The sequence below is a fragment of the Falco cherrug genome, chromosome 4 (genome assembly GCF_023634085.1).
Source record: "Falco cherrug isolate bFalChe1 chromosome 4, bFalChe1.pri, whole genome shotgun sequence".
NCBI classification, from domain to species: Eukaryota; Metazoa; Chordata; class Aves; order Falconiformes; family Falconidae; genus Falco; species Falco cherrug.
The window spans coordinates 15,623,458-15,648,875 of record NC_073700.1 but is presented as its reverse complement, the minus strand read 5'-3'; the positions used below and the strand labels follow the sequence as shown (position 1 = coordinate 15,648,875).

Genomic DNA, 25,418 nt, shown 5'->3' with positions numbered 1-25,418 from the left:
TGATGTTTCATCACAGCAAATGTAGAGATGGCATACCAACAGAGACAGAGATAGTATTTGAAGATATCCCAAAGGAACAGTGTAGATTTTTGAGATAATTTAGCACTAGCATCAACTCTCTGGCAGCTCTCAAGAGAGAGGTAAGCTGGGGGCAGCCTAGAAAGAAGGGGGAAATAAACAAACCAAACTCAACAGAGGAATAACAGCAGAGGAATCAATAGACAGCTAAAAATTCACGTAAATGAACGAGAGAGGAGAGGATGGTGGAGGAATGCTTGCTTGCAGCATCCTGCCCTTTGTTCTGAAGGGAGGTGTCGGAGCCCGGCTGGAGCCTTGCACTGCCCGTGTGGGGCCACGGCTGCTCCGAGTGGGGCTTCCAGGCAGGATCTTCAGTTATAGCTGCAGGGCTATGGCTAGCAACAGAAAGCCCAGATATCCAAACTTCTTCTATTGCTTCTCTTCAGCTTTATCTTTTAATTCACAATGCCAATTTCTTAGGGTAGGTGAAGCGGTGAGATAAGAATTGAGAACTCCAGGAAGACCCTATTCTGTAGCCATCCTTCCTCCTCCAGCTTCACAGTGCTTCTTCCCTTCGGTGCCAGTACAGCAATGCACAGGCTGAGAATACTTCTCGTTATGGCAATTTTGGGCCAGGGTTATAAAACATTTCCCAGTGCAGTAATGTCTACTAGCAGCATGCTTTTGAAATGGCATATTTCTGCTGCCAAATTCCTTGGTGTAGATGCAGTTATAAGCGTGTGTCTGGTGTAAGCTGTGTCTAATCTGTAAGGGATGCCAGTATAACTACACAGTGTTTTCACTGTCTCAAGAAATGTGCAAAGTGCAGTGTTATCTGTCTTCAATGCAGCCCTTCGCTAGAGAATAACATTCTGAGGTCACTGGTTAAAAAGAGCTAGTGACCCCTGCCCCAAGCAGCAGCAACCATGAGAATAACATTAGCAAATCCCTGCCACATCACTGAAGATATAGATTTATGTTATTTTCTTACATTTCAGGACATTTAGAAGAAGGTGCCACTGGAGTATAAAGATATTTTCAATTTATGTGATGAGGGAGCTAGACAGCCTGCCTCCAAGTTCAGCGAGCCTGTTCAGACTCCAAATTGGCAATGAATCATTACACTCACACGGCCACAGGCAGGAGAGGTCTGCGGAGATTGCATTCACCCACTCTAATCGCTCCCGCAGCAGCGCTGACCAGCCTGCTCCAGAATTAGGGAGGAGGGAAATAAAATTGTCTGATCTCAAAAATCAAAATACTGTATTACTCTATAAAAATTCACAGTTAGCTTTGGGGATGGATGGTGATTCCTTGGCTTAGTGTTCCTTTCTTAGAGGAAAAGGAGACGACTACTCGAAAAACTTCCCGTGTTAATTCCAGTCACCAGCCAAGGGGAGGGAGCGAAAAGCTTTGCCGTGGGAGGTGGCACTTCACACCCCCTTTGATACAAGAATTTGGAGGGCACATGTCCTATATAGTCAGGCTATCAGGGGAACAGAAGATTGACAGATGTGACATCAGTTTTTAAAACGCAATCAAGAAGGGATTTCAGGCACTACAGCCCACTCAATCTGACTTCTCTGTGGGGCAAACTGCTAGACGCTGCCATAAATAGCAGAGCTGGTGAACACCTACCTCTAACATGCTGTGGAGAGGTCCCTGAAGAAGTCTATAGGTAAGAACAGTCTGGAAGAGAATAGCATATTTGGATTTCCAAAATGTCTGTGAAAAGGCCTCTCAGAAGACATTACTTAAAAAACTGATCTGTCTTGGAGCAAAAGACAAACTCGGCTTGTCTACCAACAGGTTAGAGGTGTGACACACCTGCCCAGGAATTGTCAGCGTTCAGATTTCACCAGTGGGACCTTATGGGGACCTAATCTATTCACAAATGGACTGCAGAGGAGACAAAGTGTGTTTATGATATAAAATTATTCAGGATAATTAGAACAAAAGCTGTTTGTGAAGGGAAGCAGAACAATCTCGCAATACTGAGTGGCTGAGTGATAAAATGGCAAATGAAATTCAATGTTGATAAATGCAAAGTGATGCACTTGGGAAAAACAACCATAACTATACATCCATCCTGGCAAGTTCCCAATTTGCTATTGCCATTCAGTGATAAGACCTTGGGGTCACAGCTGATAGTTTTCTGGAGATGTCAGCTGAGTGCTCAGTAGTTGTTAAAAAACAAATAGTATGTTAGAAAGAAGGAAAGTAATAGAAAAACAAACAGAAAACGTCACTGTGCTCCCACAGAACTCTGCAGTAAACCCACTCATTAAATGCCGTGCACAGTTTTGGCTTTCCCGTCTTGAAAAGGGTATGGTAAAGGAAGAAGAAAGGTACAGAGGGAACAAGTCATCATAAGTCTAGAATGGCTTCCTCAAACACAACAGTTTAGACTTCCTCAGATTTGAAAACAGATGATTAAGGGGGAATATGAGGGAGGCAGACACAATCATGTGAGGCATTTAAATGAAGAGGGATGTACTCTCTAATGCAAAAACTAGGAGGCACCAAGAGAAGTTATTAGGCATGAGTTGAAAGCAAAAGGAAGTTTGTTCTTGTGGAACAAATTGTAGAATTCATTGCCATGGGATGCTTTGGACACCAGAAGTCTAAATGGGTTCAAGAGGCAATTAGAAGATTATGGAAGAAAGGTCTATCAAAGACTATCAAACATAATGATGCCAAGAACATCTGTGGCTAGACAAGGAGTAGATATAATCTCTGGCTCAGGAACCTCTCAATTCTCTTCAGTCTTGCCACCAAACCCTGCCCCAGTGCTGCCCTGTAAAAATGTAGTACCTCAGCCTGTACACCACAGCAAGAGAGTCCTGGAGCTGCCCAAGAGCAAGCCAAAAAACCTCCTTGAACTCTTTTCAGTGTTAGGTTGAACAAATTCCAAGATAGAATACAAAGAGTTATATCAGAGACCAGCACTGGCGATGCAGGATTGTGGATTTTATTTTAAAAAGCTATTTGTTTGTTCAGTATTAAATTGCACCCTATATTACTAGTTTATATCAAAAAATGAAAATTCACGGGACTCAAAGGAAATCTTAACAAGTCTGTATATACAAGAAAGCCCAGCTATCACCAGACAATAAAGCTGGCTACTTGCACTGTGACTACCCAAAGGGAATAAGGATTCATTTTGGATGTATTTTCCAAGGAAAGGTCTGTGAGTTCAAAGTCATTTTTTCCTCTGCACATAAAATGCTTCCTAAGCACATTCACAAAATATTTAGCAGTAATTAAGCTTATTTTAAGAGAAGGAGGGAGTATTCACACCATTTACTTTCAAAGGAATCTTCTTCATGTAAAAACCACCTCAATACAACCCACAACCCACTGCCAAAAATGCAGGAAGAGACTTACACCAAAACCTAGCAACAAACAAATGGAGAATGTTTACCTTCTACATCGGGCAAAGTATGTGTGTGCCTAGTTTAGTCTTTCCTTTCACAAGTTCCACCATAAACCTCCTGCCACAGAAATTTCTGAAGAGATTTTTGATCTTCCTTTCTTTTAAAAACATCCCACGCACTGGCTATCCTTGGGAAGATTTATCTATTCTGTAGTATCGATCACATGTTTTCAGCATCTCCTTGCCATCTTCTCTCTTCCTTTGAGATGTAAAAAGCAGATTCTTTTGTAAAAAGCCCGTATGACTGCAGAACCTTATACCTCTTTTCAGAAGTTCCCCAGGCATGAAGGCGTGTTATGGCTGTGCTATGTCCCACCCAAGGCTAGCAGCCCTCTAACACTGGATTTTCTGTTTCAGCTGCAATCCTTCTGTTTCTCCATAGAACATTAACTAAGTCTTCACTGTAGCTAGCAGATACAATTCCAGCACAACACACCGTGGCTGGATCTGACTGCGTGTGGGAAGTTACATCGCTAGCCACTTCCGACAGCTACTGTGTAAACGTAACCTCAGGCTCCTCTGTCCCGCAGCCACTTTCAAAACTGGGATTCTGATCTCTGAGCCAGTTTAGGCACTTGAGAAACATTTCACCTACAGGCCCTGTGAAAAATCCCAGGTTTTACTCTTCCGTCTCATCACTGTGATCCATAAGGAAGAAAATAAGGCCCATGAGGTGTCAGCAGGGCAGAACATAAGCAGTGCAAGGGAGCCAAATGGTTTATCCCAGACTCCGATCGTCTTGTTCCTGTTCCTTCTCCTTACTCCAGGAGGACATTTCATGTACTCTTTAGGAAGCTGAGACCTCAGCTATGGAGAAATACATCTGGAGTAGCTATACTGACTTCAAAGCAGACTCTCCGAATTTTAAGCCAGCACGGAGAACAGAATTTGGCATGTGCAGCGCGGTCGAAGCAGTTTAACTTCCCTTCAGAGGGGACCCTGCGCTCCCCAGCACAGGACTAATTGGCCAAAGCTATCTCTCTGACTGGCTGCCACGGCGTGGCACTCGCAGCAGGGAACTCCAGGAGGAAGGGAAAAATAAGGCTATTAGAGCAGTGTTTTTCTTTGCTAAAACACGGGCAGAAGGTGTCCAACATTTGTTAATAGCAGTGATTTTGTGACAGCTGAAGCAAAGCCTGCTTAAAGCCAGACCAAGTTTACAGATGTGTTGCTGATTATTTTGAATAATTAAATGGTGTAAAACCCAGCTGTGATGAATAGCACCGGGGTCACAATTCATAAATAATTGAGAAGAGTGAGTCGCATTTGATCACCCTGATCAAATTCTACTCTCTGGAGAATAAATGTTTGTCCTGAATACCATCAACATTGTTAAATGCCTCAATATTCCTGCTCAGCCATCCAGCCAGCAGTCAATTGAACTAAATCACTTTAACACCTTACACATTTGCCTTCCTCATGAATACAAAATGTTTCTAACTTACACAACAGTTTTTGGGCATCAGACAAAGCAGGCAGTCTTTGTAGACAGTAACCAAACAGCGACAATAAATGTTTTAAATGATCTCATTAAAAACAATTCCTGCATACAGTCTTGTCTTTACTGCAGTAAGCGACGAAGCCGTAGATATTAGGCCACCTATTTTGGTTCATTGCCTTGTTCGTAAGCAGAGCTGCCTCTCTGATTCACATGCAACACACAAAGAAACCTCCTTTTGCTGGTGGGGAAGCCAATAGCACAGGTCCATGCCGTTTCCCGGGGCTCCTCCTGGTTCTCCATACTTCCAAAGGTTCAGCAGTGGCTATGGTTAGACTGAATGAAAGAAGTGCCTAAAAACTAGCCAGAGAATACTGACTTGTGCTTATCGAGGCTTGACTCTGCAGCCCGTCCTCATACTGGGGGATGTTTACCATGCTTGCATGATATGGGTTTGGTAACCCAGAGGTGGAAAACTACTTTCACTTCATTGGAATTACCTCCAATTTATAGCAGATTTGTAAGTCAGAATCTGTCCTAAACAGGTAACAAGTTGCAAACTTTACAAAAGACACATTAGGTAAAGCTCACCAACTAAATCCTGAAGCCTTTTCTCCTTGGTTTTACTGGAACAAAATAACCAACGATTTCAACAATAATCTTTCCTGGCTGAACAGACCATCAACAAGGACTCCACGAACTGACCCACAGTTTGGGTTTTCATAAAAAGACTATATTCTACTACTATTACTCATAGTGAGCACTGTGTTCCTCCTTTCGGGCTACGCAGGGGGTCTGGGACTTCTCAGTGTGACTAAGAGGAGCAAATTCTGGGCCAACAACAGTAAAATAAGCTGCAGATTGTAAGAAAAGCCTGGAGTTAAACCCAACTGCTTGTATCTTCACGTTGTTCCTGGGGGACTGCAGGCAGCTTTTCCTATTTAATAAAAATCTCAGAGGGTCCCCCCTTAAAGGCACCAAATCTGGGGTGGTTAGAAAGCATCTGTAAATGTCCAGTCCCACAATGCTTATACCTGGAGGCAAATTGGTATTTCCCTATTTCTTCTGATACCTTTGAGCATTGCATTTACCTGACATTACAGCATCACACAGATGTCGCACGGTCCATAACTATTAACACACAATTAACTTTGGGAAAACAACATTTTATTAGTGGATCATTAAATCGTACCTCAAAGTCTTCTGAGAACCCATGCTGGCTATTAGAATACAGCTCACTGATGTGTTTAACGAACTGCTTGACTGGAATTGCTTCCATATCATCTGTAGAAAGAAAGAGATATTCAGAGTTGCTACTTGTCTCATCATAAAACTTCAGGAGAGAAAGTCTGCACTCAGTATCACCTAGATCTGAGTTTCCCAAGGGCAGAGCTCATTCAATATGCAATAATAAGAAATCTTGATGAATCTGGCCAATTTTGAGATAAACTCTTTGTCATATATATCTAATAAGTACTACAATTATGAATACCGAGAGTCTCTTCCCTAGGATGCTATTTTGCAAACTCCAACAGAAGTTCCAAGGATTGCTTAGTTCTTGTTCGTGGTTCGAAGATAGCTGTGGATGGGATGAAGAGGCCTCCTCCCACATTGTATAAAAAGAACAGAAGAGACCCAAAATATGAAATTACAGTTGACGATTGCTCCCAGTACATTTTTACCAGACTGAGCAGACACACAGGCTTTTCTCTTGGAAGTTATTAACCTTTTCCTTTTTACACAATGATGTAGAACCCAAATGGACTTATCAGGAAACTGTCTCTGAGCAAAAGAACAGGCACCACAACACCCACGCTAATTTGAGCTCTCTCTCATGCCAGACACTGTTCATAACATTGAATATGTATTCCACTGGACCATTTGTTCTTGCTCAGCACAGTGCAAATTCCACCCAATATACCAATAAATCACCCACAGACCTTTTTTCAAAGACAGAAGTCAAAGGCTTGAATTGAATTAAAGACAAACAAGACTGTTTCAAGCACCTGGCTGGGGTGTGGGATGGCTGCCCTATTTCTCTCCCTTTCTGTCTCTCAAAAAGGGCCTAGGTGGTGGTGTAACCACCACTGCAGTTGGTGGAAACACCGCGCTTGCCAAGATTCATTAGTTAATATTTTCAGTCTGGCATTTAGGAAATGTGAATTGCTATACAACTGTGATTACTTTCAGCATGTGAAATAATCTATTGCCTGATGGCGACTATTGTCTGATTGCATGATTTTATGGCAATACTCTGGTATTTATATATTCCATTTAATATTCTTCTGAAGATTGCATCCAGTTTATGTTTACTCCCAGTAATTCAGTGGTGTATTTTTGCTCCTATTTAGCAGCCATATGGTTTGGTGCTACAGCTGCATTATAATCTGGATTCTTTTCCTTTTAAACATCTACATTATGATTGAAAAAATCCAAATATTTCTACAGATACTTAGCAAAATTTAACGATAAATAAATAGATGTGACATTTACTGTATTCAGAGTGAAAGATCTTTGGCAGCTAAAACCTCTAAGCTGTCACATATGCTTTTCTTAGCAAAGGGTATGAAGATCTGTATGTGTAAATGAGGTTCTACTTTGGCAAGAATTTTATAGATCCCTGACAATCTGATTTCTTTCCAGCTGATGACAATTAATATTGACCATGTCATTACTTCTCTACTCTTATTTTATCAGGTAATGCTCTAAGGTGGCTTTTTGCATCTCTTGGCATTTTCAGATCTCAATCAGCTCTCTTCTATTTTATTTACAAGAGCCAATTGTTAGAGATATGTTTGCAATCTGATCACCACCCAGTATAGTAATGCTACTTTAATTAACCACATGCTCATTTACTGAATAATACAGAATTCAAAACATTTGACAAGTGTATGCTTATCTTAGCAAAAAGCTGCAGCATGCAGAAATGCTGGCGCTTCGAAATATTTAAGTGATAACATTTATTCTATGTAATATTGAGAACATCATCATCTCACAACAACATTTGTATTAATATTTTTGCAGCCAAGACACTTGAGTGGAATGATCTACAGGAACAGCAGTCAATAGCAAGAGCCTGTAAAACAATCATTCCTCTCCTGAGAAGTAACCCATACATCCTAGTTTTCCTTGAAAATAACTTGTGCTATGATAGCAATTTCAAATACTCTCACAAGAAAAGTTCCATAGTTATCATTTAGGTTTTTTCTTGAGTAGTCTAGCTCAGCTGAGACCAACTGAGATCAAGGATTCACTGCCGCAGACCAGTGTGTCCAATTTAATTTTGCAGAAGGAAGAATTTAATTTTAATTGTGATCTGTGAGCCAAAAAATACATTACAGATGACGTGCTCTCTGGTCCACTGAATTCCCACCAATTTCAAGGATGGGTCTGCACCAGAGATCCATGGCAAACTATGGTCAGCTTTCTTTTTATCATCATCACTGCATGGTGGCGGTGTGTCTCCACCTTTATAGCCACTGCTAATTCACTTCCCTTGTTCACTATCCTTTATTGTTTCTCCTCCCTTTTTCACTTCTGAATCCCTCCAGAAGCCATAACCAAATGCAGTTTCTTACTCTATTTGATAACATGGGCAACAATTAAGCATTAAATAAATTAAATAGGAAATACTGTTGATGTATGAGCTCACTGGGTGAGAGAGAGCTTATGCTGCTGAAGGTGCCCATAAACTCAGGAAACCCACGTTGGAGTAAATGTAATTGTTTCATATTAGGAAGATTAAAATCAGAACCACAAATATCAGAAACTCAATAAACCACTTATGATTTCCAGCTTTCAAACTGCTGGGATAGCATGGTGCAAGATGTGGCAGGCACCGCGCAGGAGGCCACCCCTGGAGGGACATGGCAGCCCAGAGGGGACCGGCTGCACACCCATCTTGCCCCCAGCTGATAGCCACCAGAAAGCAGCCACCCCCAAGATATAGTCTGTTACACTAACCAATGAACCAGAAGAGTGTGAAAGTAATTTGGGGCTGTATTTTTCTGTTCATGACCTCCAACTCTGAACTTTTCAGCCAAGAACGCAAATTATTTTAGCTGGGGTACATACATGCCCCGCCACAGGCAGCGTGCCAGACCTCTGGGAAAATGTGTACTGACGTGCTCAGCACTCCTGAATGGTATCTGCTCTGATGTTATCCGAAGATGGCTGTGACTTGCTCTAAGAAAATCAACAGATGTAGCTAGATGCACAGAATATGCTTTTCCTTGCACTATCATCAGTCCAAAGGCTTTGGTTAAGCCTTCTTTACATCTTAAGACAAATAGACTTGAATGATTATAATTCTTATAGTCGATTGAAGAGATTAATGGAAACCTATAATGGCTAATTAGGAGCTCTCATAGTCATTCTGTGCATATTCCCTTTTACACCATATACTTTTTCCCACCCAGAAGCTTAAGCAACATTTGATATTGTCCGTATGACCCCTACATTTTGCAAGACTTACATGCTGTTCAAAGAGAAGTGGGAAATGTTTTAATAACATACCTTCACCTCTAACACCGCAGATATAATTAAAGTTCTGTCTAGCTTGGGTTTAGCCATCTGTTTTATCAGTGTCAATAAAATGATTCTGGATTTATGTCACTACAAAATATGAGCTGAATCTGGCTCTGAATGAGCTGAATGTACCAACCCTTTGTGTTGCGCAGAGAAAGAAGTAATCTTAGATGGACAGGAGCAGAAGTCTCCAGAACTTAAAGGAATTGTATATACATTCATCAATGTAAATAATATAACATAGCAATATCCTTTATAATCAGACACTACTGAAGCTGAGAGGTGGGGGGTATGTTTAACTACTATGCTAGATATTTAACACTTTGGTGGAGTTCCCATCCTCGACAAGTGCCTGAGAGGAGTAGCAAAAACACAGAAGCAAAGGGGACCACAATGCAGCTCATTCCCTGCCACAAAGACAGCATGCCAAGAAGAAAGTCATGTTTGTTTAAAAAAATGATTGTAGAGGAAAACCTTTACTTGCATCTCATTTTTTTGAGGAATGGCAATTGACAATGCAGAATACTTTATACATCCCTTCGGAAGACAGCCACTTTCAAAAGAAGCCCAAAGTGTATAGAAGCAATAAAGTTCAAACAGGGTTATATTTGAAGTTTGGATAATTAGCAGTCCTGCCAGGAAGGATATTCCTATACTTCCCACTTAATAAGCTGCCTTTGTAATGTTAAAGCAATAGGGTTCAATTTCAAAAGAAAAACAGGATATCATATCAGAGATGGCACTTCCACATAATAAAATCTCAGATTCATTTTGATTCATTTATAGCCTGAGAGCTCACTGGATAGTTGAGTGGGATTGGATTGGAACAGACGGTTTTGGGTCAGGAATTAATCCAGAAGGTCAAAGCCAAAGTGCTTCTTCATATTACCTTTGTCTGGTTTGGAGTTTTGGTGTTTCTGAAGACCAGATGTTTGACACACATGAAGAAGTCTTGGTAAGAAAATTCACCCATGTCTTTTGTTCTGTTTCTAAATGCTTGCTGTTCTTCAGTTATTATCTTACCCATTCTACTAAATCCAATATACTCCTTGTATCTTACGCCTTACTTTTAATGTGAAAGTTTATTCCATTTGTTTGTTAGTCACTACACTTCAGCCTCTCATTTGCAAAGCCACCTGGACTCATGTGCCATAGCCGCCACGTGGCTTGGCCCATCTGCTCCAACAGCAGCCACCTACCGCACTGCTCAGCAGCCCCATGCCATCCCTGGCATCTCAGAAGCACCTCCATCAATTCTCAGCGTGCCCTTCACAGCTGGCTTCAGCCAAAGGACAGGGGGATTCTCCCACTCGGCTCCCTGCCTGCAGGGCTGAGCAGTGAACTGGATCAGGCTGCTGATCTGGCTGATAAGAAAGGATTAATTGATTTGTGGGGAAGGGGAAGAAGGATTAGTTGTCCGTGGTGTAGATGGGTTGATCCTACTCATTAGCATGAAGAATAGCGAAGTGCCAGGGAAACTGCCCTTTCTGAAGGCGGCAAAAGCCTGGCTTACGACAGTCATGAAACCAGTGACATTGTTAGTGACATCAGTCGTGGAGAATCCACTCTCAGCAGCGTATCCTCACAGTTCTCACCTTCTGCAAAAAAGTTTTCCTGACTGGAAAGAAGTATCTACCAGGAGCACCATACCAGAACTGGATTTGACTTCTTAACTCACAGATCTGTTAAATAACGTATCTGACAAATGTCTTCCCATATCCATAGCAAACAAGCACCAAGCTGTTCCCAGCAGCACTCAACCCTGGGATGTCAATTAATCTTCCACCCTCTTCTTCTCCACTGCTGGAGAGAGCATTAAATGCAATCTCAGGATTTTTTTAATATATATATTTATTTTATTGTTAACCACATTCAGTGGGGTTCAAGGGTTTTTCTTTTTTACAAAGATGGACAGAAACATTCTGCAAGCAGCTGGAATACCTAGCATCAATATTTAGGATGCGTATTGCTTAAAACTGAGTCTAACAGCCATTCAGTAAACTACAATATGTACCAGAACGAAAGCTGCAGAGCTATGGCAAAAGCTTGCCTTCACATGCAGCACTGCTGCAGAAATAACCACGCGGAGTGCGATTCCAACAGATTCATTTCCACAAGGAGCCATGGGGCACTCGTGGCACAGGTCTGAATAGGATCTATGCAACTGTACCGTGCAATAGGAGAGCGCATACAACACACAGTACTAAACGGGGATGTAAAGCCCAAGTATGTCTCTATTTGGTCTGTCTCTAGAAGACTGACTGATCGTAAAGAATATTGCAAGGATTAATTGCATACCCTTGGGTAAAATTCTGCCCCAGTAAAGGTTATTGGAAAACTCCTATCGATTCCGCTAAGGTCAGGTGTTCACCTCTACAATATACAAAAACCTCCAAACCTACAAATTGAGTGCACACTCCGAAGCGCACACACTTACAGGGACCAGAAACTTCACATTCAGCTCAGATTTCGGCAGTGATTGAATCTGAAATGTTTGAGCAGGTGACTCCACAGCCAGATCCTGATCGAAGTCACGCAAATACTAGACTCCACGAGTAATTCCACATGTAAAAAAGGGCGGTGCCCAGCTTTCTTCAAACCCTTTTAGATATAGTGTATTTGAATTATACACATTTATATAGTCAGAGCCTTGAATTCTGCAGTACACTGGCTTTCCTTGCTTAACTATTAAAAATAAGAATGCAACTGAAGCCATCGTATTTCATTTGGAATAATTAATTTTTCTGACTGATCACATTGCTTGCTGTATAAAAGATGGCCGGATATATAACAACAGTTTTATTTTTATAAAATCAGTATCAATTAATTTATGATAAAAAAAGTCATTAAAACCCCCTTAATATTCAGAAGGTGTCTGCTTTCTGTGGAGATCATATCTGCATAAACACTAAACAGGCAATACAATGGGTTTCATTCTAGGAGACCAAACTACCTGCTGAAGCCCTTTAAGGCTGCTATCCTCCTGAAGTCACGGACCTTAGTACTTTACACAATTCATAAATTAAAATAAATTAAGATAAATAATGAATTACTGAGAGTTGATTATTGGGGACACTATTCCTCATTAATGCTCACATTTTTGTAATCATGCATATGAAGTGCTGTTTTTAATAAAAATGGCCTTTCAAAGTGAAAAGTCACGGGAAACACTTCAAATACATTTGGAAAGCCCTGGATAGGTGGGCGTGTTGAAAGAAGAACACAGAAGTCCTTTCAGCAAGATAATTGCAATCTATTTGTTAAGATCAAGTCAAATGAACACAAGGGCAGGTTTCTGATAAAGGGGAGACACATGAAAAAGCAGAATATGAAAAATCACCTGTGTAATATTGTAGCTACATTCATCTCTCTTGCTTCAAGATTTAATCTACTACGATGCTATTAGCCATGTGTCAGTCAGGAGTATAAAGATGTTAATGATAAAATTTTATATGTGTCAAAATAAGAGCTCAGTTTAAATCTGCTTGTACAAATTTTAGATTAGGTTATCATTAATTATAAACGTAATAGCAATACACTTCTTCCCTTTAAGCTAAAAAACAATTTCACTCCAAGAGAATGAAACAATGTGAATTTCTCCTTAGCACAGAAATTAAGCCTGATCTTATTTTATATTGCCTGCTAAGGAACACAATTTTAACCTCACATATTTCCATCCTCAGGTCTCAGTCATGCCATCAATTCCATACATGCCTTACATTTAAGCACACGGAGGTTCAACTTCCAGGGCTCTGCATCCCAGTGTGATGCCTCTCATCCGCAATTCACATGGCCACCAAGAAAACATGTTTTTGGATGATTTATCCAGCTCCTAAAGCCTCCACAAGTACCATGGTTAGATATCATACCATAAATTCTTCAGTGTTCTGCAGGAGCAGGGTTCGTAGCAGAGAAAAAGGAAGGTGGATGTTCCCTAAAATACCTTGATATCTTCTTGGCTTCAGAGGATAGCTGTGTTTGCAATATTGCATTCATGAATTTAATTGAAGCTGAAGATAGGTACAATTCACAATATGGTGCTGGGACATAAATCCGCAGGGAGCAAAAAGCAGAAAAAGTCTTAAACAGCTGAAAAGCACTACGTCTGTGCTCAGTGAAGAGCTTCATGCCCTTGAGAAACATGTCCTGAGCTGCACTTGGCACTTTTTCCTGTACCTTGTCAGTCTCTAGCACAGAGCACGGAGGATCGCTGTGCTCAATACACCACCACTGTAGTAGGCACAGACACGCCCTGGTGCTCTGCTTTGGGATGCAGCTTGAGACAGCTATATCTTGGCAGAAGACAGTAAGATACCAAGGCTCTGTTGGGAACCTGCAGTTTCTTTGCAGAGGTACTTTTAAGTCAGTCTCTTAATAGAAACAGTTTATCACGGGGTGGATACTCCCAGAAGGTATCAGAAGTGCAGGAGCTGGGCTTGTAAAAAAGCCCAACAAGCCTAAGCACCGACATTCATCAGGAAAGTTCAAGGCAACCATGGTTATTAAAGGAATAAGGAAGAAGGTTTCAAAATTCTGCAGAGATTTAACAGAAACTAAAAGTTAGTAAGATGGACTCTTGATAGGACTCCTTCTTGTAACCATGCAAAGAGGGAGGGAAATGAAGGAGGGCCATGGCTGCACTGGCTTTACACCTTCACACGATGGCATGAGGTGGTCCAGACACCTTTTCACTGCAACGTAACTGGCTGCTCCGCTGTTTCCTGGGCTCATGCACACACACTGAGTCACTCTTAAAGAAGCATGAGAGTGTTTCTCCATTGGATTGTGCCTCTAGTTATTTTAAATACACTATTCATAAATTCCAGTACTAGTTAAAAAATTAATTTACTGCCATTTAAACTTAAAACTGCATGCACCTTGATCCAAGAACTGGGAAGTGCTCCTTAGTCTTGTAGTCTAGACACAGCTGAAATGACTGGCATCCCATCTGAGACATTTTACTTGTACTAAAAATGGTGAAAGACATCTGGAATAATATGCTAAATGAATCAGTTGCATTGGCCAGCCTGTTTCTCTGAACTGTGGTCAAGACTATGCAGAGTTTTGCTGTAGGGTCAAGCCTCAACTACCTCTGTATGGATCTCACAAGTCCTGCTAACACCAGTGCCACAGTGTCTGTTGTGTCCATGGGCTGGGCAAGAAACCGATAAAGCCACAGCAAGATCCAGAAAAAACACCCAAAAGCAGGAAAGCTCTGAAACAAAGGACAGTAGGAGGGCAGAAGTGGAGTTTTTGCTAGTTCCACTATTGGATGTCATCACAGAGGTGCACTTCTGCACTGCTGTTGTGGAGCAGGTCTAGCAACGAGAAGACAGGAAAACTGACATGGGATGCATTTTGTTTTGCAGTGCTGCAAAAAACATACAGGTCTGCAGCTACGATGTTGCTGTTATTCTTACTTACCCAACTCTACTAAAAAGGATCAAGTCCAGAAATGTTTTACCCAGATACTGACCCAGCTATGGAAAAAACCAAACCAACAGGACCAGGAGCTGGTTTGCTGAGAACAAGGTCTTGCCAAGACCAAATGTTATAGCAGAGAGATCCAGGCAAAGATGATGTGGATGTGGCCAAAATTAACTGAGTGTGGAGGCAAAGAGAGAAGACATGGAGAAATAATTTTGTTGGGCTGAACAGCAGGGGAGTTTGAGAAATCTGCATTGATTACAGATGCATTATTGTCAGGTGTAAGGCTTATGTGAGTTTAGATTTATACCTCAATTGTAATATCCAGTGGGTGACTCAGTTAATGATATCTCCTTTGTCCCGTGTTTCTCTAGATCAAGCAGTGCAGATAATTATGAATAATGATAATGATTTGAGTCTCAGAGCAAATTTGCACAGATAAGAACACACACATGGGTGATGTGGCTTCATGCACAATAATTAAGCACGTATGCCATGGGAAGTGAAATAGAAAATAGGTAAAATAATTCCTTTACAGGAAGATTGTTTTAGATTTTGGACCTGATGAATTGTACTGTTTGTCTATTGTAGGTAGCAGGCAGATTGATTTTAGAGCTCATAGACCTGAGAAGACAGAGGGCTTGCCTAAATAAGAGCAGAATGTGGTGCAGAACTAAACACGAAAGCTACCTCTGAGCACGCCGACAGGTCACGGAGCAGAGCGGTGGCATGCAGAGATGCCAGTGCCGCTTCTGAAACCTCGTGAGCTGTGTCAGGATGTTGCTGTGCCTGGCTTCCAGACACCTGGCAGAGCCACCCCACACCTGGCCAGGACCAGGCAAGCCAAACCCGCTCAGCTCCCTCTGACCGGCAGCTCACTGCAGGCTGTAGATGGGCCTTGGCAAATCTCCTGTCTTCAGATACGCTGCCCTAAATATCCATCATTGTGGCTGCTTGCTCATAACTCAGAGCAGAAATTAGTCCACTGAATTGTAGGAGGCAGATGCATGGTCCCATGGGGATCTATTAAAATTTCTTTTATAAGGATGGGGTTTCACAACCTAACAGGATTACTTCGAAAAATTTGAAATGCCACTTACATTTTGCTTTTAGGATCAACATGGCAAGTAAGACTTTCTCACACCCTCTGGCAGCTTCCAGAGGAAAAGTTCAGAGGCTTATAATTTCATCAGTTGTGATCAGTTTAAAGGAAAATTTTGTCATTTAATATTTTTAAGGCACTTCAGTGGGCTGCTTATGTGGGAGTAGCAGCTGACGTCAGAGGAGACTGTCATTTAGCAACAGGTATATGGGGGAAAACAGGCCTCTTCGACATCTCCAAACAAGGGAAATGTTTAGGACAGCTTCAGGATCTTTCCAGGCAGTAGCTCCCATCTTTGGAAAAAGCCAGCATAGCTGGAATTTATCTCTACTAACACTGAGCCTCATTACCAGCTCCTTGTACAGGTAATAGCTAATAGACACAGAGAGGCACTTCCAGAGGGTGACTTGTATTTTGGTGGCCTGAATAGCTTTACTGTCAGTGCCAAGATCTTCAAGTTCATCAGTTCATTCTCTCTTAAGACTTTCTGGGCATGATTCAGCTTCAGGTCAATGCATCTCCATTTGGATATCTATATGCAGGTGTCTAAACGTCTATCTTAGCCACAAAAATCTTGTGATTGCATTGGGAATTCAAGGGCTGGATTCACCTTTGCATCCAACTAGACTAAACCTCTAAGTCCCAGTTCTTCATGCGCCTCAGAGCTCATCGCATCGGCAGTCCTTGTAGATTTTGAACTACAAAGCTTCTTGAGATATCTTGCAGCACTTGCTCAGCAGGTGCCTTAATCTGCAGTGCCCATTATCGGGGTGAGCAGCTCACTCTTAGCGTTACCGAGCCTGAGCAGGCCACAGTGTGCACTGCAGTGATGGGGCATCATGTCAGTCCCAAAGCTGCTGTGGTCCAGCTTGTTCTAGTCATGGCAAGACAGCCCCAAAAAGCAATTTTCTTCTGTTCTGTCACCTGTTGTTACATGTTAGAATGGCATGTGCTAGCCTGATGGTACCTGTCACCTGAACAGTTTTAATGGAACTTCTTCAGTATAAATTACAGTTTATATGAATGCTGTCCAGTCATTAATGGACTGACCATCAGAACATCCCTGCAAAACAGGGGAAGAACCACTGTCTCAGCAACACAGACCACAGCATGAAAAGATGCTGAACTTTCTGCTGGTTTCTTTATCTATAAAAAAGTTGTCTCAATTACAGTGAAAAACCTACACAATGGCCAGAGACTTCTCTCCAAGGGGAGAATTTATCTCCTCCCACTGCCTTGTGCTCGTAATCCCCTGTGCTTTGACACTGCTTTGCAGAGAGTCCAGGTTAGCTCACCCTCCCCTTCCTCGCAAGCTCTAAGGAGGTACCACACGACAGCAGGCGCGGTGGGACCATTAAGATGACTGCCAAAAGCAGCCCCAACAGGGAAGCGCTCATCCTGGGTTTACAGTAGGAAGAATGGAGTTCTCCAACTATTTAGGTTCTTTTGTGAAAGCTCATTGCAAGGCTAAAACCTCCCATCTCCCGTTACCCTAAAGGAGAAGAAGGGTGGCTTCTTACAAAGGACGCGATGTGGCCAGGACATGTCTGCCACAGAAAGGAGAGGAGATGATAGCACGTTTGCTTTTCTTTTCAGTGGCACAGCATCAGACTGCAAGGCAAACTGCCTAATGTTTTCTGCAGGAACGTAATAGCTAACCTTTCATATTAGTTCCCATGGCTACTCTGAAAGACTCTTTCTAGAAATAAGTCACACATGTCTACTGAATAAAATCAAGGAAAATATAACCGGATTCTTTCACTTTTCTAGGAAGCATGTTTCCTTCAGTGTCTCAGAGATGGCTTTGAATGTTTTTTGGTAAAATGAACCTAATTAGCTACAGACTGAATCCTACACCAACGACACAAATTACAGAATACGACAAGGAAACTCAAACCACCTTGAAGCAGCGAGTATGAGCATTTGACAGACTGAGGTCAATACAACACTTTGGGCATCTTAATTCTGCCTGTGAAACGAACCAACATCAAACAAGGCAGCGGCTGCAAAGGCCACTGTGACACCAAGCTGCTCTCTGTCATCACGGCTTAAAGGGAGCTGGATCCCACACTTAATAATTCCTAGGGGAAATGTCTCACGAAGAGAGAAAAGTACTAAACTCTGCTTCCAGCTTCACTGTCGGTATAGCTGAGGGGAGAATTTGGCTTTTGGTAACTTGATTAATACCAAATTAACATACGCCTTTGGACTTTACTTGAGATTGTTTGATTTTCCCTGCGTCCTGCTTTCCTCTCTGAGACCCTGCAGACACCACCTCTGCCCACCTGAAAGTGGGGGGCAAGTCCCCCGCTCTCGAGAGAGCAGTGGAGCTGCATGTCCCTTGTCCACAGCCTCCCTGATGGAGCGGCTTGTTCCACACTGGATGCAATGCCTTTGTGTTTTTAAGAAGTGTTGCTCGTATTTTTGACATTTTAGAAAGGTTATTCAGAAATTTCTATTAAAACAACGTGAGAGAGGTGCCTAGGGAAAAATACAGGATTGGCATTCAAAGCCCCATTGCAAAGCACCTTATAGTATATGAAGCAGCACTGATACAACAAATTTCTACCAAATCCCCATGAATTACCACAAGCATATCCTTCTCTATGTAATTAAAACAGACTCCAAGTAGTAGCACAAGCACAGCAGTTTAAGACTGTCTTACCTGGAATAGGTATAATGGGAATACTTTCATTGGGGACCACACGGGGGGAACTGCTGTCCTCCACATAGAAATGGGCAGTCTGAAAACACTTTCTGATAAAAGAAAAAGAAAAAAAAGATAATAAATTCAGGGTGTGAAAAACTACCCTCTGAAACAACAGCCAAAAACTTTTGCACATGTTCTGCTTCTCCATTTCTCTTCCATTTCTGCTCCATACTTTCAGACATTATAGCTTTGAAATACCAATGCGTGAAAACATGTGTGTTTTCTACAATTAACAGTCCTAATTCTGGATTCTGGTGTGCTCTAATTCATTGACATCTGACATCCACCCATCATAAATGCTTCTGTATATTACTGCTAAGTACTACTGAATATGAAATTACACTCACAAAAGTTAGCAGTTGCAAAACAGGTTTCAAATACATCATTCAGAAAGAAACTCTGCACACAAGAAACATATCCAGCATACAGTTCAAGCCAAAATCCACCTAAGACACCAGCATTTCCAGGGAAAATACACTTACTGTAAAAGTTTCTGCTGTGTAACAGCCGACAGACAGTAATACAGCATCTGTAACTGCTGTGTGTCATGGTGTTCTGCTATGAAAGTTATTCTGCAAACATAACGTTTTTTTGTTTGTTTGTTTTTAACACAAAAGCCATATAACCCTCATCCCATCCTGCAAACTTGTATTACATACACTGCTACAGAAAAACGCAATAGACACTTAGCTAGGGCTCCAGGAGTCATCTCTGAAAAGGCCTATAAAGAACAGCAGAACTTAAATCCACCTGACACTTTTTTTTACCTGTATTTAATGCAAAGCAGAGAGCACAAGCTGGTCATCACAGAAAAGGTACTGAGCAGAATAACATCAAGAGATCCGAGGAGACTCTGCATGGTGATGTTAACTGAGGCAGGGTTTTCCAACACCAGCGTCACCGCTCATTGCTGACTTAATGAGCTGCTTGAGGCTGGAACTGAATATTTAATGAGTCTTGCTTGGTGCGAGCAGCTATTGTGGCAGGAGAAGGGTCTGCTCTCATCTGTCGAGGCGCTTAACAATAGCTTCCCATTGCAGAAAGATCCCCCTCATTGCAGCCCTTAATGAACTGCTTCTCAACACCTGGGCAAAGTTTGCAGGTGGCCTTGTGAGCTGTGCCTTTTGTCAAGTTGCCGCTTCCCTTGCTGAAACGTATTTGCACGTAGTGGCTTACAAGTTTCTGCCTTGCAGTCTGCTTCTCTGTAATTTGGGCATTGTGCTCTCCACAGAGAGCCCACTCTGCAACGCTGGCTTTGCAGACTTCCTCAAAGTAATTTGTGCTCCCTTTGTTTTCAACATCCATGCATGCCAGGGAGCGAAATAGTCACTGAAAATCAAACCACTCTCTTAGGCGAAACCAGACCCTGAAATAATCATGGGTGCTTGCGTTCCATGCATTTGTACTTTCTACTGCAGTCACAGTGCTTTATAACACAAGCACATGCTATGGCTGCACAAGTACAACTTAAGACAATACTGAAGCAGGAGAGAGCGGATTTCACAGGATGGAGTAATTGTCTCGGAGCAGCTTTCTATTTTCAGGCACGATGTCTTGCATTGTGCTGAAGTTATTTATTTAGCGAGTATGCTTTTGTTAAGAAACACCATAAGGTGAATTCACACATGAGGATGCAAGATGTGCAATAGTCTCACAGCCATATAAAAACATCGGCTGAACTCCCCCCATCCTACTTGCTCCCTGTTCTCAGTTTTTTTTGGCAGCCTTTATTTTGGACAATGCACACCCTGGGGGCACGCAGCAGAATAAATCAGTCACACATAAAGAAGAAACTATGAATATGAAACAGGCAAAATGTTCTTGATTTTGATGTATTTGGGGCTCTTTCCCTTGAGTCAATACTACAAAAATCCTTGAACGGCTTCTCCTGGTAATGAAGGCCTTAAGAAGGTGTTTGATAGAAAGACAGACCTTTACGCAGGGATTTACAGGATTTTTTTAAGCTGATGATACTGAAGAAAAGCAATTATTTTCTGTTAATTTGTTATTCTATACTCTGAGAGGCTCTGATGGGCTGGCATTATGGTTTTTTTTATGCAGCCATAAGATAGCTTTTCCTTAATAGCCTCAAAATATGTAATTGTGTTGATAAACACATCATGCGATATTGTAAGGCCCATGATGGCAATAGCAGAACACCCAGTCCAGCACATCACTGCTGAGCACAATGTTGGAATAACAATGTATTATGTGAATATTTCACATAGTAAAGTTTGCTACAATCATTAATGTCATTAGCAATTCTTTATTTTATTTCTGGAAGACTTTCTGTAGCTGTTTTGAAAAGGCAGCCACCATGGAATTTGACTAAAGATTTTCTCAAGTCACAAACATCCCATTGTTTTATGTATATACATACATAACACAGCATGTTCATTACTTTACAATACTGGATACTGGCAGGTTAGGTGAAAGAATGCCTCTCAAACATTTCTTCCCCCCCACTTTTTCATAATAGCTGTAAATATTCCAAGTTTAGCCTCTAAAGCTGAGCTTGCTGTGCACAGGCCATTGCATCCCTGTCCTGGTGACTCCCTCCAGGTCTCAGGGGTGCCTGGTGGCAGCAGAAGGCAGCACTGATGGGACTATGCAGGCTCAAACTCTCTGTCCTCGAACAGGACAGAGAGGATTGATCTTTAAAAGACCTTTTACAATGGGCTTTACAAACTCACTGGATGCATTTTCTAGCAAGTTCTGCTTACTGGGTCTGTTTCCTACTCTTGCATCTCTCCTCTGTGCAGATCCTGGAGGGAACTCCAGGGGCACCAGGCAGATGCCTCCAGGCCCCCAGTTTGGATCATGTCCATTTTTCCTGAGCAAGGAAACAGCTGGGCCCAAGAAGAGCCTTTGTCAAACTTGTCTAGTTTGTACTAATGAAATACTGATAGCTGGGATCAAGACTACTGAGAGGCATTTCAGACAATTTAGTATCTTCCTTTTCCCCCAGTTTAGGATGCTCCTTTCTATCCCCTGGCATTTCCCCCACCCATCACCTTTCCCTCAGCACACAAACCTTAAGCAGCAGCAGTTGCTAAGGCTACAAGAGGCTGCACTAAAGCTGTGCACGTATATGGGAAGGGCTGGATAAAGGAGAAGGATGAGAGCAGAAAATTGCTTGTTTCGAGTCACTGGAGAAGCAGCTACGGAGAGAGGTGGGAGCGGATGCAGGGCTAGACAAGCTGCAAGTCTACAACTGTTTTCACATGAGCACGTCAGCCTGTAACTTCTAACCCCAGTGTGTACCCATGTGCAGGTGTTTGCACCCGCGTGCCTGTTTGCTCAGGAAACCAACACTGTCAGCAGTCCTGAGTGAATGAGCGAACGGGATTTGTCAATGGCATAAATATTATTAAAATCTTAACAACCAAAACACTAATTTTAGAATAATTCTTGCATTTCTTGCAGCACTGGTGGAGGAAAAGCAAATCACAGCCTTGATTTCACTTCCGGAAGATTTCTGAGAGCCCGCATCTTTTCTGCAAAATACCAAAGACTCTGTTGTCTCTGAAATACGCCTGTGTGCAGTGAAGCACACCATTTTCTCTAGCCCCATATGTTTTTTTGGCTTTCTTCCCCTGGGGTACAATAACTGTTCGGGATTGTGGTGATCAGACACACAGTTGTCACATATGGACCAAAATGCAGAAAGTAAAACACTGCGAGATTAGCAACTCCCCTGAGAAGGAGCAGAGGCAGGGTCTGGAATGCAAAGACAAGGCGAGGGAGAGCATCCCCCTGCCCAGAATCTTTTTGCAGAGATACTGGCAGTGAGTTATTAAAGCAAACTAGCAGGATGCAAAGTCCCAAGCAGCAGCACCTTATTATCAAGCTGAAAGCAGAAAAATATGCCGAGTTGGTCCTGATTAGCTGGGTTAAATGCTTGTTCCATCTCCATTGAGCAAAACAGCAGATTAGCTCCTGAAGAAGAGATGCCTCATGAGATTTGACACTCAAAACAAGTTTCCTTGGTTATTAGTTAATAAACCTCAAGCAGCTTCTCTTTTATACTCATCTAAAAGCAAGAGGGAGAACCTGATCACATAATGGCCTGAAAGCATGGATGCATTTTATTTTTGTGTAGAAGATAGCACCTTAGTGTTTATTTAATACTGCCTCCAACACAAACACACAGTGCAGGCTGCAGCTGATGGGAGCACTGGGAATAGATCGGAGGGCAGCGTCTGGCCTTTACTCCTCTGTACTCTGTCTAGCGTGGGCAGCATCTCCTGATCTGTGATGACAGGCGAGGGATCCGCTCTGGAGCTGAGGCAGGGAGAGAAGGAGCAGGGGGTTATTGCAGAGGGCGAGTGATTGCCTCTGCAGTGGCTGGCTGAAGCCACCAGGATAGTGGCTGAACACAGGAAAAATCAAAGGGAATGCTTCACTTTCTGGGGACACCCAAGAGTCATGTCCTGCCTCACACACTGAAGGAAATGGCACATTCATTGCTTCCTTGTTCACTAGGGATCTACTCCTTCTTCCAGGCATTTCTGTTGGCTGGAGCAGCATGTATTCCCTCTCCAAGGCTAGCCAGATTTTTAATACTTTATTGCTGTAATAGCATCTAGGAGCTCCAGGCTCCCAGTTTCTTGCAACTACTCTCTTCCTGGGTCATTACCTCCTAAAGCATGACCAATTTGAGGGCAGATGGCTTGAAAGGGTCCTGGAGGCCTATTCACTTCTGTCAGAGCAAGGCAAACCTTGTCCTCTGGGTACCCTTCCTCCAGAAAGAGCCTCCCACAGTCCCATAGACAGGAGATCTGCTGAACGTACATTTATTAAGAAAGAGACCAATAGTCCCTGCAGCCACCCTACTTGAACAGACAGTCCTTAGCTGGTGTGCAGAACAGGTAAGATCAAACAAGAGTCAAAGCAGGATCTGTAAGCGACCTCTAAACCAGGCTGCACAGGACATGGCTCAGCCTTTATCAAATGCAACCTGGATACAGGCATTCGTTCACCACGCTCCTCCATCACCGGGGTGGGGGTGGTCTGCAAATAACTCCCAAACAATGATCCAAAGACAGGAAATGATCCCTTTCACTACCTCTGCACATTCATTCTCACTTTTCAGTAGAAGAAAAGGTGCTTCAGATTCTCGTTGAACTGTTTTGCATGTTTTCCAGGAGACACAATTAAGATTGGTTTCTGCTGGCACCAAAAACAGAGTATGTATGCAGTCAAGTGTACTAGTAACACATGGCTCTGCACTTTAAACTAGCTTCACTATTCCTTGGCAAGCATTTGTCACTGTCAGAATTGGCAATGACTCCTCAGAAAAGAGCTGCAGACTACCGAACAACAGAAGCGCTGCAAATCATGACCATGTCACCAGCAGAGCAGTGGATGGGAGCCTGGACAACAGCTGTCTGCAGTCTGCACTGCTCTAGCTGGGGTCATCAGTCACTGATTTTTATGAGCAATAAAACTGACTCAAGCGTTAAGAAGAAAAAGAGAAGAGAAAACCACATGAAAAAAAGCTGATCTTATGAATATGAATAAGCGACCAGCATGGAGCAGTGATATTACGTTCATTGTATCAGAGGGGCATCTGCATTTACTCTTTTTTGGGCAGAAAATGGCTTATATTCCCCCAATTTTCTACAATTATTTTCAATCCCAGGTCTTAACGCTTAATGATCAGAATTCAAAAGCAGAGTTATAAAAGAACCTATGCTACACTGGAGTGGTAAGGCAGCAAAGGCTGACCGAACTTGAGCTATGGGAGGATATACAAAGCAGGAATGCATAAAACCCAAGAGAACAAAGGAAAGTTGAAAAAGGAGGAAAATTTCTCGACAATAATGCCGATTCTCCTGCATATCCCTCCCGAAGACGATTCACTTTCTCTCACAAAGCAATTTCTGCCTGTAATCTTCTTCAGCAGCATCAAGCATTGCCCAGATAGGATAACTGGAGAGGTCTGGATGGTACATGGATGGGTTTCAGAAGTTCACAGCATGCCAAGTCCTTGGCATCCTTTCCCAGACAGGATGGTGAAAAGTAGCCTGTCCCTTTCAGGGGACTTCCTCTGGGCAAGGAGAAACGCTTTTTCACATTAGTGAGTTGTTGCACACCCACACAGTCCTGCAAAAGCTAAAAGGATCCAAACGCTAATCATCAGTCCAACCACACATACTTTAAACCACACGTTCTGCAGTACCGTAAGAAATAAAGACAAGAAAAAGGCTGAGAAAAGGCAGATGGAAGGGGGAAAAAAAAAAAAAGGCAGCGGCAGACAAAACTTTGAGACAGTATTTGTGATGAAAAACACACCACTAGTAAAATTGTCCATCTGAAAAACTAATCTGCAAACAAGACTAGGGATTTCTGACACGGAAAGGCAGCTAATTTAATATTTATGGCCTAAATTTGCCAGCTGACTACACAGCTCTCCACAAAATTAAAAATCCTCTTCTCCCTACCCTCTGAGATCCTATTCTGCACCAGAGACTAGACACCCATTCACATCACATATGATATTGAACTCAGACATTATACAAGAAATAATAATTTTTAGGAAGGTATTCAAATAATTAAACAGTTAAGAAATGACAGCACACACTAAGATGAGCTGCTTTCAAGCCCTCCCCCCTTCATCAGCTGTGCGACCAGAAAGTGCCCAGGTGGCCAGTGCAGAAATGCACTTAGAAAGGTCTTTAACTGCAAATTTAAGTGGATAAATCTTAGTTTAACTCAGCACAAATATTTTCCACGCTTTCTTGTCCCATCTTCCTGC

The 25,418-nt window shown here is 42.3% G+C and overlaps 1 protein-coding gene across 2 annotated transcripts in view; it reads right to left on the bottom strand.

Annotated features, from left to right (window-relative positions):
• PTPRG (protein tyrosine phosphatase receptor type G) overlaps positions 1 to 25,418 on the bottom strand; it is a 409,035-nt gene that overhangs the window by 21,347 nt on the left and 362,270 nt on the right. For both annotated transcript variants that reach the window (XM_055707510.1, XM_055707509.1), the window contains 2 exons: positions 18,614 to 18,705; positions 6,085 to 6,176 (listed from right to left, as the gene is read on the bottom strand). In XM_055707510.1, the coding sequence (XP_055563485.1) occupies positions 6,085 to 6,176; positions 18,614 to 18,705 (184 nt within the window). The remainder of the gene's footprint in view (positions 1 to 6,084; positions 6,177 to 18,613; positions 18,706 to 25,418) is intronic.